At 37.3% G+C, this 20,237-nt stretch overlaps 1 protein-coding gene across 2 annotated transcripts; it reads right to left on the bottom strand.

Annotated features, from left to right (window-relative positions):
* Nucleotides 1-233: 233 nt before the first annotated feature.
* On the bottom strand, nt 234-18,640 carry LOC146512787 (integrin alpha-X-like). Of its 2 annotated transcripts, XM_085170797.1 has the most exons (30): nt 18,481-18,640; nt 16,277-16,379; nt 13,430-13,533; nt 12,940-13,010; nt 10,270-10,381; nt 9,374-9,501; nt 9,116-9,258; nt 8,597-8,747; nt 7,837-7,987; nt 7,522-7,595; nt 7,234-7,354; nt 6,929-7,068; nt 6,653-6,799; nt 6,351-6,560; nt 6,112-6,245; nt 5,007-5,149; nt 4,748-4,902; nt 4,486-4,611; nt 4,092-4,165; nt 3,206-3,347; nt 3,019-3,117; nt 2,843-2,922; nt 2,674-2,760; nt 2,509-2,578; nt 2,316-2,414; nt 2,152-2,232; nt 1,918-2,028; nt 1,660-1,773; nt 1,470-1,580; nt 234-1,293 (listed from the first exon to the last, which is right to left on the bottom strand). In XM_085170797.1, the coding sequence occupies exons 1-30, from the start codon at nt 18,515-18,517 to the stop codon at nt 1,201-1,203; spliced, it is 3,411 nt and encodes a 1,136-aa protein (XP_085026923.1). In that variant the 5' UTR covers nt 18,518-18,640; the 3' UTR covers nt 234-1,200. The 2 variants fall into 2 exon arrangements, with proteins under 2 accessions (XP_085026923.1, XP_085026924.1); XM_085170798.1 differs by lacking the exons at nt 12,940-13,010; nt 13,430-13,533; nt 18,481-18,640 and having other exon boundaries at nt 671-1,293; nt 16,277-16,359.
* Nucleotides 18,641-20,237: the final 1,597 nt, after the last annotated feature.

Genomic DNA, 20,237 nt, shown 5'->3' with positions numbered 1-20,237 from the left:
GGTCATGCCACGTCAGCTGGGGGGCCCGAGGAGCCCGTCCAGCCACCACCTGGGGCTGCTACGCCGTGGCCTGCAGCGCCTACGCCGTCACCTGGTTCGGCTTCAGCTTCGCTGTCGCCTGGTCCAGCTTCAGCTTCGCCGTCGCCTGGTCCAGCTTCAGCGTTGCCTGGTCCAGCTTCAGCTTCAGCGTTGCCTGGTCCAGCTTCAGCTTCTGCATCAGCCTCAGCTTCTGCATCAGCCTCGCCTGGTCCTGCGGCTGCCACGCCGCCGCCCAAGCCACGTTCTGCACCTCGGAATCGCCGGCCACTTTCCAGGCCACCAGCTGGACGTTAGCGCCGTCGAGGTCGGCCTCCAGAACTGTTTCCCTGTTGCCGCCCGCACGGTCGGCCCCCACAACTTTTTCCCCGTTGCCGCCCGCACGGTCGGCCCCCTGAGTTATTGGTGAACTGTACGCCAGTGGGGTTTTTTTGGTTTTTTTGTTCCATTGAATTGATCCCCCGTGTCCCCGTGAGTTTGCGCTTGGGTCCAATCCCTGCCTGCCACACAGCCGAAACATGATATATAACATCTATAGCATTGTTTTGTAAAATGATGGTCCTTTTGCCAATACATAAATTATGCAAGAATATGCTGATGTTATCTTTCTGTTAAAAGTGAGATAATAAGTCAAATAAGAATGAAAAAAGGACGCATAGTTGTGTTTACATGCTGCACAGGATAGACACTGATGATTAGTAAAAAATTCACAACACAAAGCTGACAAAACATCTTTTATTGTTGATCAGATTAGAGAGTAAAATTCTTCACCAACGAAAAAGTCACCCTGAAAAGACACTTCCAACCATAATCCATCACAGGACTTTCACAGACTAAATTTAATCTCATCTAATTTATTTGAGAATGCAGACTTTTTGTCTCCTTTGTCCTCGGGTGTCTAAAGTTTAAGGCATTGATTGACAGTTGTATTTTTCTGCTCGGATGATTTAATTTCAGCAGTTTTCTGCTCCTGAAGGTAGTGGAAGGACACAGCTAGGAGCCTCTATATTAGATAATAGTAAATGAGCAAGCAAAGGAGTGATTTCAAACACAGCAAGCTATCTTTTGTTGAATGAATCAAATGTGGTAGTATGGACATTGCTACACACACTGGGCCTTAAATTTTTCATATAGAGTAAATGTACAACTACAAATGTGATTTTCTTATTCTGCTGTGAGTGCACTTGCATCATTCCCTGGACCATCTTCTGTACTGTCTTCCATCATCTGTTTGTATTTGCTCTTGAAAAACCCAGCCTAGAAGTCCAAGGAAGAAACATAAAAAGGCAGAAATTGTGTATTACAGTTGCAAACAAAATGAATGAAAATAACTATATGAGTGACTATAAAAACCTTTGACCTTTGTTTAACTGGTCATGATCTCTAAAAATCTTAAAGTAATGAATTGAAAAAGTGTAAGAAGAGTCTTTCACCTTATACAGGCCAGCAGTGAGTAAAGCCAGAATAGCCAACCCTCCCAGGCATCCTCCAATGATGGCTTTAGTGAAATCTGGCTTAGGGTAAACTTCTACTTCTGCTACAATCTGAGAGATGAAGAGACACAATGTGGATGACATTTAAGCTCTTGTACATCTCAAACAAAAGAAAGTAATGCTAAATCACCTTGCGAACAGGAGGATTGTTGTAAGACCCTGTTGAAAAGTAGATGTATTGTTCTTTGTCATACTCCACAGTGGCTGTACTGGTCAAGAGGAATTTAGCAGATTGAATTCCAATCTATGAAAAAAAAATAGTCTAGGATGAGGCTGAATTAAAAATATTGTTCAATTTAAGGGAAAAATTGTTATCATATTCAAGTACATAGGACCACCTATAATTCAAATATGTATAAATCATTTATAAAAACTACCATTTAATTACCTGCTCTATCCATCCTGAACTGAGATTGCCAGATATTTCATATGTCCTACTCTGCAGTCTTCCCATGAATGTGTTGCACTTGAACACTCTGCACATGGCTACAGAGCAGTCCTGCGGGTAATTTAAAGAAGACTGAATGAAACAAATCTGTGATTCAGTACAATGTTATGTTTTGAATCTGTACCATGGTTCAGTTTTAACAGGTAGGTAGCAAAAGTGCAGAGGCATACTTACCACCACTTTTTCCTTTTGTATCTTTGAAACAAAATCTGTGACATTTGGTGCTTCATCATTTCCTCTCTGACAGTCTGCAATCTGAAATACACTTATTTCCTAATTTTAGCAAATTCACCCATCCCACAGCTAATTGTGACCCATTTTTGTATCTTTTCTATTACCTGTAGGCTGCTCAAATTCACCCAAATCTCTTTTTCACCAAGCTTCACTGGAACTTTGATCACCACAGCGAAATTAAGTGCTCTGATATCATTTGTTACCTAAAACATGGGGAGTAAAGAAAAAGCAGTCAAACACTATTATGGTTAGGTCTAATTCACACAGTCATATTTATTATATTTTATTACATTTTACCTTGACTGATTGTCGAACCGGTTTCTGCAAATTATTTATCCCAAAAGTAAAATTGCTGTAGCTGAGGGTGCTAGAAAGATTTTAAACATTATATAAATAATGTGTAAGACAAAAGAATGTTGGCTTGCAAATAATTTCCTTTGTTACAAATACAAACACACGTACTTTTCAAATGTCATGAAAATGCTGTATTTCACAGCAATCTCTTTCATTTCGTAGATTTCACTTGTAGTAGTGTTCTCTTGATTTCCACTGAAAGAGAGAAGTGAAATGGTTGTACTGTATCTGTGGGGTTATTAAACAAGGAGTACCTAAATGACTAAATGAACAGTACCTGGTGGCATTTGCAGTGACAAAGATCTTTCTCGCAAGTTGACTGTTGGTGTCAATCCCATAGGAGACAATGAAGAAAGCCTTAATTGAAATAAAGGAGAGAAATCTTGATTCCCTCACATCTTTTTACTAAACTGTGCAGAAGTGAGAAGAGAAAATTGCATCAAAAAAACAAACCTCAGTTTTGCTCTTGAAAATTGGCTTGTCAATAGTGCAGTCTGTCCTTCCTCGGGATAAACCATCTTCACTGTCCAAGGATTTGCACTCAATTCTTCCCTTTATTAGTAAATAAAATGACTTCTGATGTATTGGAAGAGCAGCAGATCAGTAATGAACTGATACAGACTTGATCCTGATACCTTACCTGCTGAATGGTGAACTTCCTGTAGGAGAGTCCAGCTGGGTACGTGAGAATAACACGGCTGTTGTAGGAGTTTTCTCCTCTGTTCTCCACTGTGACTGTGACATTCAAAAGCTCATCAATGCCCACTTTAACCTCTGAGGATCTGTCAGAGTATTAAGGAGGATGAGAATAAAGGGAGAGGAAAACAGATTGCACTGTGTTGGTGAACTTTCCATAAGCTAAATATAGCACGTGTTTGTGTTGAATTCTAACATACTATGTTAGAATTCAAAATATGTAGTATGTAACATATATGCTGTGCTTCAATGCTGATGCTGTTTTATTATATTTTGTGTTTTGGTCAAATCTTTGAGCCCTTTTAATGTATGACACTTATGTATGTGTAACTTTTTGAAATATGAATGACTTTTGTATTTTGTTTTATTAAGAACCTGAGGGCCTGAAGTGGAGGTGTCTGGGTGCCTTTGGTGGGGGCATTTGCGCTGTGTTTTTTTTTATGCAACCCTGGTTTAACCTGCAGATTAGTGTGAAGGTGTGTAGAGAAGAGATATGTGTGAATTGGCAATTTTTTGATACTCTTTTCATCTAGGAGCCCATTTGCCCACTGGTGAGCTGATATGCTGTTGATTAACTTTGTGCAAGTGGATTGATGGCTCTTTTGTTTCGTGTTTCTTGAATAATTGTCAAAAAAACAGCTTCTTGAGTATTTGAACCATGTCTCTGTGTAAAGAATAATGGACCATGATGCTTTCTTGGTGAATTGTAAAGTTCTCGACAAAAAATATAATATAATATAATATAATATAATATAATATAATATAATATAATATAATATAATATAATATAATATAATATAATATAATATAATATAATATAATATAATAACCTGGTGAAGTTGAAGTCCACTTTTAGATCATCAACACATTTGTTGTCAGTGCCGCAGTTGATCTCAAACCCTAACTATGGAACACAGCATGATGTGAAAAGTATGTATATTACACATTATTTACATAATAAATGAAACATAGGTGAATCCAACGAATAATCTGTTTGTTCTGCCATCTAACTGTACTTTTACATTTTTGTTAATCTGAACAAATTGAATATTCTTGATATGCTTTTGGAAAACAGCAAAGTCCTTTTCACACCCAAGAATTCTTCAGTAGAAGTAGTGTTAGTCAATTTTATGGCAACAAAAAGTTAATTCAGAAAAATAAGGTCAAAACTAACGCTGTGTTCTTCAGTTCATGTCCAGCTAGTACATTTTTAAAGGTATTTACAGGATAAATTATTGTTGTTTGAGCCTGCTGAGCAAGACTTGGTCTGAGATTTGTGTTGGAAGGAAAACCGTCAAATGTGTATTTGAGCTCATTGGAAAGTTGATTGAGAGCATCGTCTGGGCAGGCCTGCAAAAAGACAGCAGTGTTAGATTTAGGTTCCGTGTTGGAAGACTCTTAAAAGCAAAATGGAAATCAAAATTTTCTGTTCACCAAATTGAACTTGATTATTGGTTATATTAGTTTTTCTCTGATGTTGTTTTACCTCAATAAAGAAGTTTACAGTTGAACAGTTTGGTGTACTTAAGTCAACAATGACCGATCGAGACTCCTCTCGTTGTTTCCCACTGATGTAAGCTCGGTTGTTTGGAGGTTTGCGAGTGGCATCGAGTGTAAAAGTATAATTAATTCTAGCTTGAGCTGGAATAAATCAGTTTAAAATGTTACAAATGTACATACACTAAAAAATGAAAATGGATGGGCAGTGCCATTTTGATTTTGAAAAAGTGAGGAGAATAAAGAACCTCGATCAACTGTAGACACTCTGCTCATGGTAAAGCAGACTGTAGCTGTGTTCTGCAGTGGTTTTGAGCAGCTTACAGTCTGAGTAGGGATTTGGTTTGGGCTGAATGACACCTCAACTTCAACCATTACAATAGGTCTTGATCTGGAAAAAAGGAAAAACACATATGAACAACATTTGGTTTTTCAATTAGTGCAGCAGCTTTCTGGGTAATGTAGTCATTTCCATTTCCGCTTGGAAATCATTTTTTAGAACAACAAGGCTACTGTTATAAATTACGCATTTTATTTTGAGACTTGAGTCTCAAAATAAAACCCACAGAAGCTGTTTTTCCAGGTGCTTAACCAACCACATTTATTCCACCTTTAAACACCAGAGCACTTCTCACTATGCAACCCAATATCATGGCAAAACGTGTAATAGACACCAGACCACCATTTTTATTTCACGCTTCTGCAAAACATGAAGTGGACATGCATGCAGTTGCATTTATGCATGCAAAAGTTGTATTACCAGCACAGGGAGATAACATATGTAAAGACAAATCAATAGTGAACACAAAACGTATAAAGAACATTTCAAGGTCCTTAATTATCAAAAAAGTTTAAGCTAGGTGTCTAATATGTATAAACATGTAAATGTGTTAATAATGTCTGCTAAAACGCTTTCCTGTGATAATGTTCACATCAGATTGAAATAAAATAGCTCCCTCTGCTGTTACTGCAGCTTACTGCAACTTCTGCATGTATGTCATGTTTTGCCATTTTCCTGGGTTCCATCATGTCGCAAGGACAAAATTTTATCTCATGATCAGAAAGGCTTTTGACATGATAAACTTTAAGTCATATAACGTGACTTCTGGGAGAAAAATATAGATGCCTGTTTTATCCTGCATATGTATTCCATTAAAGATCAAAAATGACTTTTCATGAATCATTTTATCATTGATGATGATTTATGATTCATTATTATATTATATAAAACCAATGAACAGGTCTTCAAACAGACCTAAACGTTTGACAGTTGGCGCATTCATTTGACATTGACAAAGTTGGTAGACATACCACAGACAATAATAACACATGACTGGAGTATCTTGGACGTACCTCAGTAAGACAACCGTGCCCTTTGAACCCACCGCTAAGTCAGGTAGTTTATCGCCACTCTGGTCAAAAGACGACTGACTGATTGTCACTCCAAAGAACTTCAGTCCTGACTCGACCTCAGAGCCAGTAATTCTCTGTGTACGTGAAATATTTTAATTAATCAAACTTCATTGTATAGATATGGGCCTTAAATGATAACTGTGTTAATATATCCTCGTGAGTTCTTTGATGTTGTGTACCTGTGAGTAAGTAGGGCTGATTCGTCCTCCTTCACTGTGGAATATGTAGATGCTGCCTTCACCATTATTCTCCAAAGGTGCTCCAACTGCCAAATCCCTGAATCCATCTGAGTTTAGATCAGGCAGTACAGCAAGAGAAGAGCCAAACCTTCCTTTGACAGCTGCATGTCCTCTTAGTACTAATGGATCATCAAAATTACACTCCACAAACTAAAAGCAGGAGAGTGAATATTTTATGGTTATTAAGAAAATTGAAAAATAAACTGATTCATTTAATTGCAGTACATAAAATTGTGATTTACCAAACCAGTTAGTCTGCAAACATAAACTCTTCCCTCTCTATCAGGCTCCGTGTACATTGGAGCTGATATGAAGATTAGATCAGTGATGTCATCATTATTTATGTCCATGGTACACACCTCTGCCCCGAAATATTCACCAGTCTGATACTGTGAAAGGAACAAATTCGTAATGAAAGGATTTATGTTTAGGAAACAAAAACAACAGGTTTTATTTAAGAAAATAATTCATATATAGTTTACAATTCCATTCAGATCTGTCTTGCTGTTAATTCATACCTGTGATGAAAAGGGCTCGATCTTTTGGTTTTCAAAGCTTTGTCTGTTAACAGCAACCACAACTCCTCTGTGTTTATATCTTGGAGCACCAACAATTGTTAGTGAGCCACTTCGGGTTTTAGCAGTTGCCATGGAGTAACCTAGAGGTTAGGTATTCAAAAAGGGGAAGATTCCTTATTCCTCCTTTTAAAATGTGTCGATTTTGCAAACACATTAGTGTGTTTGTGTGAAAGAATTACAGCAGAGCTGTGTAATACATGATTACATGTGTATGAGTTAGACTGTTAAAGCTGTAATATTCTTACCAAGATAACTGTCAGGCTCCAAAGACACATCCTCATATGTTTTCACCTTCTGGCCTCCTGTTGTGTATTGCACGTAGCCTCCTTTCCACTGGTTTGCACCAACAATAGACATCTGAATTCCCTACAGTGCAGACAGAAAATAAATTTTATATACAATTGATTTTACATTTCAAACCTGGAGTATGTTTAACTGGATAACTGTCTGCTTGCTTTTGGGTTATTATAAATGTGTGAATCTCTCTTTATATGACTAGACTGTCTAGTGAGTTTCAGGTGGGTTTTAATTACCTCAGGCACATAAACTGCACTGAATCCCTCTTGAGACATTTCCATTTTCAATGACTCTCCACTGGTTTGAGATCCTGTAACAGAAAAATAAATGAGAAGGTAAAAGACACACTACAACAAATTTCACTTTAAAAGAAGTTTGTTTTTTGTTTTTTAAATTATTCTAAGTTAAGTAGCAGCTCCAAATTATTTTAATTCTCTTGATTACAAAAGAGAGATTGAAATGAGATTGATTGGTCAAAACTAAATGAAAAGTAATACCATGTATGTCACTTTAATTGTAAAAAAGCTATAACAATACATTTATCTTTGTACCTTCGATGGAGAAGATTTTGTCCTGCAGACTCTGTCTTATTAATTCAAGTGCATTGAAGTTCTGCACTTGAAACACGTATTTGACTGAGGGAGACGATGCAATGGTGTCCAGTTCTTGTTTTGCTCCATAGTTCGTAAATGCACTCCCCACCTAGTGTTATAAAATATATGTTTGAGTTGTTATACTATGCAGCAGGATTGGCCCAGTACAGATTATGGTCCATAACTTTGCGGACTTTCACCCAGTTTATAGACAGGTATTGTGCACTCACTGAATATGACCCACATTCATGATAACAGTTACGTAATTCTGCAAAATATCTTTCACATAAATTTCATTATGAACAGTTTATGTTCCCATCAAAAATTCTGCCTTTTCATTAATTTAAGAAATTCTATTTTAAGTTTATGTGGTCAGTGAAATGGGCTTTGATTTCACTACGTTAGTCTTAGCCTTCAGGTGTTTTTTGCATCCCATTGTCACAGATATAAATAAACAAACTACCAGTGTAGGCCTTCTTTACAAACATTTATGAAAGAATGGGTCGTTCTAAAGAGCTCACTGAATTTGAGTGTGGTACTGTAATATGATACCACAGTTACAACAAGTCAATTTGTGAATTTTCTTCCCTCCTGTGTACTCCATCATCTACTGTTATAGTTGTGTATATAGTGTTATATCTTGTGAGTTTTGTCTGATAGTTGACTGAAACACACCGTGAGTAATAAAAATACTAATAATAATAATGGAAGTACTTACCCCAATAGCAAATCGAATAATGTTTTTACTCTCTGCCAGCTGTGCTGCACCTCCCAGATCAGAACGATCATGGGATTGTCCATCAGTAATTACTATCAAGACCTTCTTTACATTTGGTCTGGAACCTGTCTGTGGTGTGAAAACATTGTTCCTGCCAAGTGAAAAAAAAATCTATTTTTAACACAAAAAAAACTTTTCAAAGTGCATCTTATGGTCATGACTAAATTGCATGTGTTATTATTGTCTCGATATGCATCATTTTTGTATTATCTTTTAGTATTGCAGATATTTTTGCACTTTGCAAATCCAGCTAATGCAAGTATTTGAATTTAGCCTTGGTTATGCTCATCTCATCAAATCTGTGGGAAATAATTCTTCAAAACCCAAGTCTGTCTTTTTACAGGCTTTCAAACACATAGTACTTAGTGTGGTGAGATGCACCAGAAAAAAATAATCTGGACAGGAAGTCTAGACAATAAGTTCACTGTAGTGCTTTAGTAATATTATTGCATCACTGACACAACATGTCTGATGGCCTTAGCTGTGTAAGTCAATCTCCTCAGCTGACTGATTCCATCTATTTCAATCCATGGTCCAGATGAGGTAAATTTCTTAAAATAAAAATGAATTTGAGGGTCTGTGGAGAACTGGGAAACAGAAAACTGCAAAAAAAGAAAAGAAAAAGAAATTGTCATGCTTTATGAAGATAAATAGAAATAAAGATAAAACAATTTTATGTGCCATGATTTAAATTACAGAGTGACTGCAGGGCCTCACCTGTGCATCATTTGAGAGAAATGACTGAATTAGCGCTTTCACAAATGTCTTCATTGTTTGAAAGTCTGTATTAGATACGCTGCCTGAACCATCCAACAGAAAAGCAATGTCTACTTGCGGCGGGCATGCTATCAAAGAGATTAATTTCAAAATGAATTTAATTTCAAAGGGTTAAAGTTAACAGTACCACACAGTACCACATGCTGAAATAAACTTCTCGTTAATGGCCCTTTGAGTTCATTTACGTAGTAAATACTAAATGTAATCTGATTTGACAGACAAAACATTAAGAATAAAAGATTAAATTAGTTTGATCTAAAACTAATTTTAGACGTTCATGTAAAAAGAATCTACCTCTGGCCACAATCAGCACACTAAAAGAGAGCCTGTGTCCTAACTAGGATAGGGGTTTGTGTCAGTGTGTGGGATTTTAGCCTAAGGTTAAAACCTACTTACCAATAGGAGTAAATTGACAACTTAAAACAATTTTATTGTTTTTTTGGGGTTTTTTAGGTAACAACTTCCTATTGGTTATTTTGTGGTATGGCAGTTTTGGATGCATCTATCCATCCAAGCTTAGATCTTGAGGTTTGGTCTCATCTGTAATCTTAGACCACCAAATCATACAAGTCATACACAAAACCTGGCATCAATCCCTTTTTTTTTTTAATTTACTCCACTTCTGTTGACTAAACCTTATTTTTTGCTCACATGTATAAACAGAAGTCTCAATATAGTTTCAGTTGATGTGAGATTTAGAGATTGTACAAGCACCAAAATAAGTCATTAGAACTCTACATTCAAGTATAAAATCCAAAAGCTTATTTTTTTAATTAGTGAGGCACCAGGACTCTAAGCATTATGGGTATATCATCACAAATTTTATTTACTGTTACCTTGAAGAGAAGAAGGTATAGGTCCAAATGTATTAGAACGGTCCATGTGGAAGCACACACCGTTGTACATGGTGATACTTTTGCAGTCCTTTGGGATGGTTGGACCACACACCTGAGAGAAGACAGTGTCAATTTTCCATTAATACAGTAGGCTGATTACTTCCCTGTCCTTCATACAATGATTACTTTGATATAACATCAAACATACCTGAAATTAATCTGAAATTTGCTCTTTTTTTTTGACAACTTTAACATATTTAAAGAAGCCACACTAAATTCTACCATGAAACATTTCCAAGCTAGAAGTCCTTAAAGTATTGGGGTTGGTTCAAAATTTAAGCAATTTATAATTCTTACATCTTTTTAAATAACTTTTTTTCAACATTTTTCAGTCTTCCAAACTTCTTGTTTATGTATGTAATATATCCGCATTAACATTTCAGGACTGAAAAAATACATTTAGTTTTTCACAGAGCTTGAATATGTTAAACAAGTGAACTAAAATAAGCAGACCCAGTCCTATATACCTGTCCTATGTCTTAAGTGTTTCTAAGTGTTTTTCAGTAAACAAGGTAAAATTTTGAATGGCTTCATTAAATATGCCAAACGTATTGTACCCAAAACATCAGCTGATTTTATGGGGTGTTGGTGGAAGGCACACTAAGGCTACGTTCACACTGCAGGGGAAAGCACATGAAATCCGATTTTTTTGACCCATATCCGATCATGGTATGACAGTGTGAACGGCACAAATCCGATATTTTCAAATCCGATCTGGGTCACTTTCGTATGTGGTACTGAATCTGATAAATATCCAATGTTTTAGAAAGCGACTGCTGTTTGAATGGTCAAGTCGCATTAAATCCGTCTTTTACGTCACTGACACAAGACAGATGCCAATTATCAGCTCCGGAGAAGACATCGCAAATGCTTCCTGGCCATCCAGCAGTGAAACCTGTGTCAGTGAAACTGTTGGGAAGACAACGTTGGAGAAACGTGAACATGTTATTTATAACTGTATAATCTGCAGATTCTGACAGAAATCTGCAACTATCCTTTGAAGCAAACAGCAATAAGGATAATTATTAGGTTATTTACATATTTACATTTATATTATGTAAATAACAAAATAACTTAAAGCAAAAATTGGGAAACGTAAAGTCCGAAGTCTTTATATTAACCCTCTTGAGGCAGGCGTTGCCGATTTGTAACAGTTAAAAACTAACAACCTGAGTACCCCACATACATATTTTATAAGTTTTTTTTTACTCAGAAGTACCACTGCAGGACTTGGTTGTGCATTAGCAACAAAAAACTTAATTTGAGCCTGAGAGGGTTAAGGGCCATCAGTCAAACAATATTGTTTGCTCTGGGTCTAAACAGAGCGCGTTGTGTGTGACGTCTTCTTTTGCGTATGCGGGCCACTTTGAGGGTTCACACTAGAGCGCGTTTGCTGTCGCATTTTATTTGTAGTGTGAACAAGCAAACAAAAAAATCGGAATTGAGCATTAAGACCTGCAGTGTGAACGTAGCCTAAGTTGTCATGGAATGGCCTTCATGCATTTTCTAACTATAACTGTCATGGTCCAGAGTCTGTGGACTCCATGTTTATGTTTAAGTTTATTATTATTATTATTATTCTGTGGTTTTGTTTATTTTGGGTTGTTTTTTATGATTATCCCTAGTGTTTTGTGTCTTTTGTACTCTCCTGTTCCATGTTTCACGTTCCTATGTTCTGTCTCCCCAGTCTGTGTTAAGTTTGCGTGTGTAGAGTTCAGTCGGTGTATTTCCTGTTTTATTTTGAAGGTCCGTGTCTCTTGTCAGTGTTTCTAGTTTCGCTTCCCCTTGTCTCGTTATGTCCAATTAATCCCAGCCGTGTCTCCCATTCCCTGATTGCCCTGTGTGTATTTAAGCCCTGTGTTTTCTTGTGTGTGTTGCTGGCTCATCTGTGTATTTCCCTAAGTCTCCCTGGATCTCTGTTTCTGGTTTGTTTCAGTTAGGTCTGTGAAGGTTCTCAGTCATCCAGGTCATCGTAGTCAAAGGAGCTTGCAAAGAAAAGCGTCTGGACTTCTTTAAGTTGCTTGAAGACGTTTCACCTCTCATCCGAGAAGCTTCTTCAGTTCTAAGGTCAAATGGTGGAGAGTCCCAGATATAAACCTAGTGGGAGTATCCCCCCACGGAGGGACAAAAGGACCCCCTGATGATCCTCTAATCGCCTGAGCCAAGGTGTGAAACTGGGTGTGGGTCCCAATCAGCCAGAGTTTCGGGTAAGTTCATTGTGAAACCTGGCCCCACCTTATCATGCAAATTCCTGAGGTCAGATGGCCCAGGATGTGAGTGGGCGTTAAGGCGTCTGGGAAGGGATCTCAAAACTGGATTATAGATGGCAGAGAGTTGGTGTCGTAAACCACCGCCTCTGTTCAAAGATGGTCGCTCACAGTGGACATAGATGGCTTCTTTCACTCCTCTTTCAACTCCTCTTTGTTTCAGTTAGTTTTCCCAGTTTAGGTTTTGCTTAGTTTCCATGCTCACCTTCGCCGTATCTGTTTGTATCACCCTGTATCACTCTTGGGTCCTAATTATCCACCTCCACATGTCTGCCACAGTGGACGTGACAATAACAAGAGATTTTGACAATGCACTGGTAATGTCTGCAGTTCACCAACTCACCACAGTGTTTTGTGTTGTGGGATCACTTTTCATTGTCAGACCAAGCGACATGTTGACTGCAAAATCTGGTGCTGTATTAAAAGCAAGCAATATTTTTTTAAATACTCATAAAAGGCAATTGAAAGGAAGAAAACAAGACTTAAATCAATGACTCCAAAGCAGCATGACTGAAATACTTCCCATTGGAACTTCTCTCAACTGCAAACCAGGATGTAAACCAGGCCGCTTTAATATCATATAATTTAGTTTCACTTAAAGAATTATCTTAACATTAACATTACTAATGCCATTGACTTTTTCCTTGCTTATTTTAGCAAGATATTATTAGTTGAAAGCTCAGTGTTACAAACTAAGATATTTACTAATCTAATTATGATTTGATTTACACATGTTTCTGTGCAGCTCACAATAATTTATTTGATGGCAAAACACTTGCTGTTAGAGTTCCATCACATCTTGTCAATACATTCAATAATGAATGATTACTTACCTTCAAACGGGATATTTTGGCAGTTTTGGGAAGAGGTGGTGCAGCTATAAATTTTCCCCCTTCGATTTTGTGAATATTGTTCTACTGGGGCACTGACGAGCACACTAAAGAAATAAATCCAGTCAATGACGTAAGTCCAGACAGTGAATTGAAGGTAAATAACAATAATCTCTATGAACAGTTCCAGTCTGGTTTTTGCCCTTGCAACAGCAGAGAAACAGCCCTTATAAAAATAATCAACGATCTGCTTATGGCAGCTGACTCCTGTTTACTCTTCATTCCTATTATCCTCAACTGAGTGTAGCTTTTGACACTATTTCTCACTCTATTCTCCTTAACAGGTTAGTTTCCATTGGTCTTTCCCATATTCCACTAGCTTGGTTTAAATCATACTTGTCTGATCACACTCAGTTTATTTAACTTAAATCCTTTACTTCTGAGCCCTTTCCTCTGATTACTGGTGTGCCCCAGGGATCTGTCCTCGGGCCCCCTTCTCTTTCGTTATTTACCTTCTTCCGCTTAGACACATTTTTTGTAAATATAATGTCCAGTTTTACTGTTATGCTGATGACACCCAGCTTTATTTGTCTTCTAAACCTGATTCTACTCTTCCTCCATCCTCACTCACCTTCTGCTTAGCTGAACTTAATTGATGGTTTTCTTCCAATTTTCTTAAACTCAACAGTAACAAACCAGAGCTTCTTCTTGTAGGCTCTAAATCAACACTATCTAGAACTAATAGTTTCTCTATTACTATCAATAACCTCTGTTTCTTCTTCTGTGAAAAGTTTGGGTGTCATCCTTGACAGTACTTTATCCTTTAACTCACACATCAATGATGTCCCTTGCTCTGCATATTTCCAATTGCGTAACATTAATCATCTCTGTCCTTTTCTCACCCCACATGCCACTGCCATTCTTGTTCATAGCCTTGTTACTTCTCGGATCAATTACTGTAATTCACTTCTTTTCAGTCTGGCTCAAAAATCCATCAATAAGCTTCAACGTGTCCAGAACTCTGCTGCCCGAATTAACACTAGGATTCCCTCTATTCACCGCATCACCCCTGTCCTGAAGCAGCTTCATTGGCTTCTGGTCAAACATCGCATCAATTTTAAAATATTTCTGTATACATTCAAGACTATTCATCTTCTCTCCCCTCCATATCTCTCTAATTTGGTTCAGATCACCATTCCATCTCGGTGCCTCAGATCCTCTTCTCTTTCTCTCTCTGTTCCTTCCCAGTGTCTGCCTTACCACCACATATTTCAAATACAATGAGGGTTTCTACAGACAAAAACATGGCTGTGCCATGGGCTCCCCGGTGTCACCCATTGTAGCCAACCTTTACATGGAGGAATTGGAAAGAAAGGCTCTTGGCTCTTTTAAAAAGGAGAGTACCCCCACACACAAGCCCACACACACAAACCAGTACCTCCTCTTTGACTCCCACCACCCTCTGGAACACAAAATTGGAGTAATTAGGACCCTACACCACCGGGCAGAACATGTTCCCTCTAAGCTTGAAGGGAAAAAGAAGGAACACACACATGTAAAGGAAGCTCTTAAAACATGCGGCTATCCTAAATGGGCTTTCATCAAGTCAGCAAAGATGCACAGAAAAGAAGATCAGACACCAGCTAGGTAGGATAAGAAAGACAGACGCAACAACATTGTCATCCCCTATATACCCGGTGTATCAGAAAAACTCGGGAGAGTTTTCTCCGAGCACGACATCGCAATTTACTTCAGACCCAGCAACACACAGAAACTGGTTCATCCCCAAGACAAAACTCCTAAACACAAACTCAACAATGTAGTGTATGCTGTACAGTGTAGTGAGGAATGCTCAGACCTCTACATTGGAGAGAACAAACAGCCACTTCATAAACGCATGGCACAACATAGAAGAGCCACCTTCACGGGACAAAACTCGGCAGCCCATCTGCATTTAAAGGACAAAGGTCACTCTTTCGAGGATGCCATTTTACACATTTTGGACAGAGAACGCCCACTCACATCCTGGGCCATCTGACCTCAGGAAATCACATGATAGGGTGGGGCTAGGTTTCACAATGAGCTCACCTGAAACCTTGGCTGATTGTGACCTACACCCATTTTCACACCTTGGTTCATATGATTAGGTAGAGGATCATTAGGGGGTCCATTGTCCCTCTCAGGGGATACTCCCACAGGGCTTAAAATCCAGGACTCTCCACCATTTGACACAAGACCGGAAGAAGCTTCTCGGATGAGAGGTGAAACGTCTTCAAGCAACTTAAAGAAGTCTAGAAGCTTTTCTTTCCAAGCTCCTTAGACTACGATGACCTGGATGACTGAGAACCTTCACAGACATATCCCCACTGTCTTGTCACTATGGAGGGCAGGCCCTTCAGTTGCTATGCTCCTTAACTTTGGAATTCACTACTTCCTGATATGAGAAATATCATCTCATTTTCTCTTTTTAAGTCTAGACTCAAAACTCACCTGTTCAAAATAGCTTATTCCACATAACCTTTCCACTTTGCTAACTTTTAATCTGTTCGTTCTATTATGTTTCTCATTATTGTGTATATTCCCTGCTTTTATGCCTGCTTTTACTACTTTGCTCTTCACAGTGTCCTTGAGTGTTCTGAAAGGCACTTTTGAAATAAAATGTATTATTATTATTATTATTATTATTATTATTATTAAATACACTGTATGTTTTCTGTTAAGAAGTATTGTTTAATTATTACTGTAAGGCATAACAGAGAGGCCAGTTCAAAAAATGCGAAATCTGTAAAATAATCTTAACCACGCAGGTGCAGACCCACATCCAACATAAAAATGCATGTCCTGACTTACTCTGATTGTCTTTGAACCACCTGGTAGCCAAAACCAGCAGCAGAGTTATTCAGGGTCTTCCAAGCCACAGGATCAATATTGAAACAAAGTGCAGCATTTAACACTGAGAAATGTTTTTTAAACAAAAGCAGAAGAAAAAAAGAAAAAGAAAGAATGACATCAATAATCTTACTTAAGGTCATCTAATAATGTAATTATAGCCTTTCTCAATGTAATCACATTTAGGAAATTATATGCAGTCTGTTTTATTTTCATACTATGTCTAGACTACCACTCTAGCAGAGATGTCAAATTCACTTCACACTAGGACCACATACAGCTCATAGTACAACTACACACTCCCTGAGATAGCTAAATATAAGAAAAAAAGAGTGCAATTTAAAGAGTATGTCTCAGTTTGTATATATGATAAAGAAATTTTGCTGTAGTAAATGAAGAACATTTTGTCAGCATGACCCATGGGGGTTAAATTTTAGATAATCAATGTGTAAAACAGCAAAGTTGTATTAGATCATTGCAGACTGTCCTGTAATTATACAAGAGAACCTTTTGTTAATTCACATAAATAATCCTTTCTTTGTTTTCTTTAATTGGACCCATTGTAATAAAAAAATAGAGATTTAGAGAAAATACTGAAAAACAGGAACTTTTCTGTCATTTCATTGTTCATCTATTACTTATTTACTTTGGTGTGGTACAATTCTCTATCTTTATCAGGAGGAAATGCTGTAAAACCTATGAAAATATATTTAAAAGTCTTATTAAATTTATGCCCTTTTTCACTTGATCCAAAGCCATCCAGTGGGTCTTATTAGAGTCTTTGCCAGGCATATTTTAGCTCTCTGGCCTTATGTTTGACACCCCTGCGCTACAGTGATTCTGTCATTACCACTACAGTGCTCTAAAACCAGATATTTTATAAAGCTGAAAAACATATTAAAGATTAAAATTTAAACCAGATTCTATCTTTTGCTTCTTATATCTTACATATAAAATACAGACATTTAAAGCTTTAAAGGATGAAAATCAATGCTTAACTCTACAATTAGTTTCAGTATATTCCACAGTATAAAAATAGACAACCTTTTTGTATGCATGTGCTTACTTACAGTGCTAAAAAAATAAAATAGAATGGAGATTGCTGCTTGCGTGCACATTCTCGTCCTCCCTAACAGTCAGACTCATCAATATGTACCACACCCACATGCAAGTAAAGGAAATGAAGTCTCTGAGGGAAGTAAGTTTGATCACAAATGTACATCCCCAAAGAAGAAAATCTAAATCAGTAGCGTGCACTTTAGATAATAAAAACAGTATAGAGGCACGGAAATTGTATTGTTATATGGTTGCCATAAAGTGAAACTCTGATATTGTTACAATACTACATAGCCCTTGTTCTATATAAGGCTAGACCTGAATTTTTGTGCCAATTATTTTTATGAAACAACTTACATTTATCACATTTCCTTTTTTTGAGTCATGCTATGAACAATCAATATATTTTTCTGTTCAATAATGAAAGCTTAATTTGATAGTTTTGCAAAAACTAGATATATTTAGACATAGATATTTTATAATACTGACACCCTCTCAAGTTCCTCTTATCACCACTGTCTCTTTAGATTACTGTAATGTTTTGTATTTAAAGATTTTCAATACATGGAGACATGGTACATGGTACATAGTTGGAAGGAAGAATATGGTGTGTCATGGTGGTAAAAAGTTTCCAGTTTTGTGTAGCCCTGCATAAAACAAGGAGGCATATATAATGACTGCATAAACTACTAAATCATTTGGGTTCATAAATCCAGTTCTACAGGTTTTGTGGGGTTAATAATTAAGAATGTATTACTTTGTGAAATTTTCACACTGCATTTCTACGACAGAAAGGATCAAAACATTTTAGTTATAAAGTTATTTTTAGAGTCAGAAGTTGATTGAACTCATGACACATTTCAGCAGGTAGTTTGATTCACAGAGGATAAAGTGCAAATAAGGAAAGGGCCATCACAAAAATATGTCAAGGTCATATGGTTTCACTTTATATTTTACCGTCAATTTATTTGTGGGTTTTTAATACTAAAAGAAATATTTTTTAAATAGAAAAATGTGGCTGTGTATACTTACAGTCATTTTGCCACAGGTTGTACTCATTCATAATTAAAGAACTAAAGACAAAATCAGAAGGCACAAACTTGTCTTACCAGATGAAAATAGTGTAACACAAATTATCCAATCCATTGTGTTGCTTCCATGAAAAAAATAATAATAATTTGTCTGATACAGCAGTTGTGGTATTACTTCTGCTCTGTGTCACACGAGTTGTTTAATCCAAAATACAACAGTCATAGGGTGACTGATGAAAGGTAAGGCAGGTAACGTTTTCATGGGAGGAGCTACAGTATTGACAGCACTGTCTGTTTTATAAGACACGCTGCTGTGGTGGTAAATGTGGTGGTGGTAAATCAATATAAACTGTTAATGATTAAATAAACTGAATCGCGTTTAGAAGATAAAATGCCTGTGTTCATGAGAAGCTTAGTATCACACTGGAGGGGAAACTGTGGGACAGCAGGTTGAATGAAACACATGCTTTTTGTGAAAGGAGGGAAAATGTTAGGATTGAAAATGTTTGATTTCTTTTTGATTTCTTTTACTACAATAAGTGATTATAATCATTTTCATACACACATTGCAAATGTGCTCATGAGATTTGGCACTCAGTCTTCTGACGGTCATAAGCTTCGTTCGGCGTGACTGTCTGGACTGATATATTGTAGGAAATGACTTAAATTGCAGAGGGGTAACTGCAAACACGCTTACACACATAGATAATAATTAGACTAATTCTCTAGGTCAGAGGGTCCCGGACATGATATTCGAAAACCAATTTTGAATCACTAGAATCACTGGCTTCAAGTCTGTTCGCAGACTTGAAGCCACATATTTTGCTGAGACATTGGCTTTACTCAGTTACTGACTTTTGATTTCAGATGGATCTACTTTAAATTAAAAAATGGGGATTGCTGATTCACGTTATCTTCTAGTTTAAGATCTAAACAAAATCCGTCTAAAAATAATTCATTTATGCGTCTTGCCTTAGAGTATTTGTTGCTGCATTTAATTAATTCTAGTTGGGGGGGGGGGGGTTTTTGGTAGTCTTTGTCTCTTGTTCATTGTATTTACTTTCACTTCCCTTGTCTAATTTTGTAGTATTAGTTATAGCTGAATTCCCCAAATGTTTCCTCTTTCATCACTTCTAGTATTTATCTTGGTTTCCCCTTGTCCTTTGACAAGTTCTCCTACATAACTGTGTTTTTCCTAGTCCCGGTTTCTCTTGTGGTTTCTAGTGCTTTCCAGGGCTTCCTGGATACTTGTATTCCCTGTGTTTGCGTTCTTTATGTCTCATTCACTTGCTTTACTCCTCTTTTTTTTTTTTTTTAGCTTTGTCTCCGTTTGGGATTCAAAAGCATTAAAGCCTTGCCTTTTATTTGCTGCCATTTCCTCCAACACTTTAGCTTAGAGGGTATAAGCACTGTCAGCAGATGTTGAGAGACAGCTGGATTTGGACATGAACAGGTGCTCCTTGTATTCAGTTCAGTGTGATGAGTCTGTGGACTGCAGTGATACGGCACAGCTAGCTGTTTTCGCACGCATGGATGACTTTTCCACAAAAGAGGAGTTTTTGACGTTACTGTCACTGTCAACCAAGGGAGTTGACGTTTACAATGCAGTGAAGTGGTACTCTTTGGAAAAAAAGAAAAAAATCCACTTGGGATTTATTGGACATTGCAAAGCGAACCCACTTTCCTAAATGTTTATCTGTTTCAGTACTTTCCTAAAGTACTGAAACAGATAAACATTTAAATGCCTCCATTGGTGTGAACCTCAGTGGAAACATTTCTGCATAAAGCTCTCAGGTTGAATCTATGCAGTGCCACTGACAGAAACTGTGCAACTC

Source organism: Neolamprologus multifasciatus, chromosome 8 (genome assembly GCF_963576455.1).
Source record: "Neolamprologus multifasciatus chromosome 8, fNeoMul1.2, whole genome shotgun sequence".
Taxonomy (NCBI): Eukaryota; Metazoa; Chordata; class Actinopteri; order Cichliformes; family Cichlidae; genus Neolamprologus; species Neolamprologus multifasciatus.
Note: the sequence above shows the minus strand (reverse complement) of the source record. Positions and strands in the feature narration are given on the sequence as shown.

Coding starts and splice junctions, on each gene's coding strand:
- LOC146512787 (XM_085170797.1), bottom strand. CDS start 18,517: ATGGATTGGATAATTTGTGTTACACTATTTTCATCTG. Junction 4,612..4,747: donor CTGTAAACTTCTTTATTGAG/GTAAAACAACAT, acceptor GTCTTTTTGCAG/GCCTGCCCAGACGATGCTCT. Junction 2,029..2,151: donor TACAAAAGGAAAAAGTGGTG/GTAAGTATGCCT, acceptor AATTACCCGCAG/GACTGCTCTGTAGCCATGTG.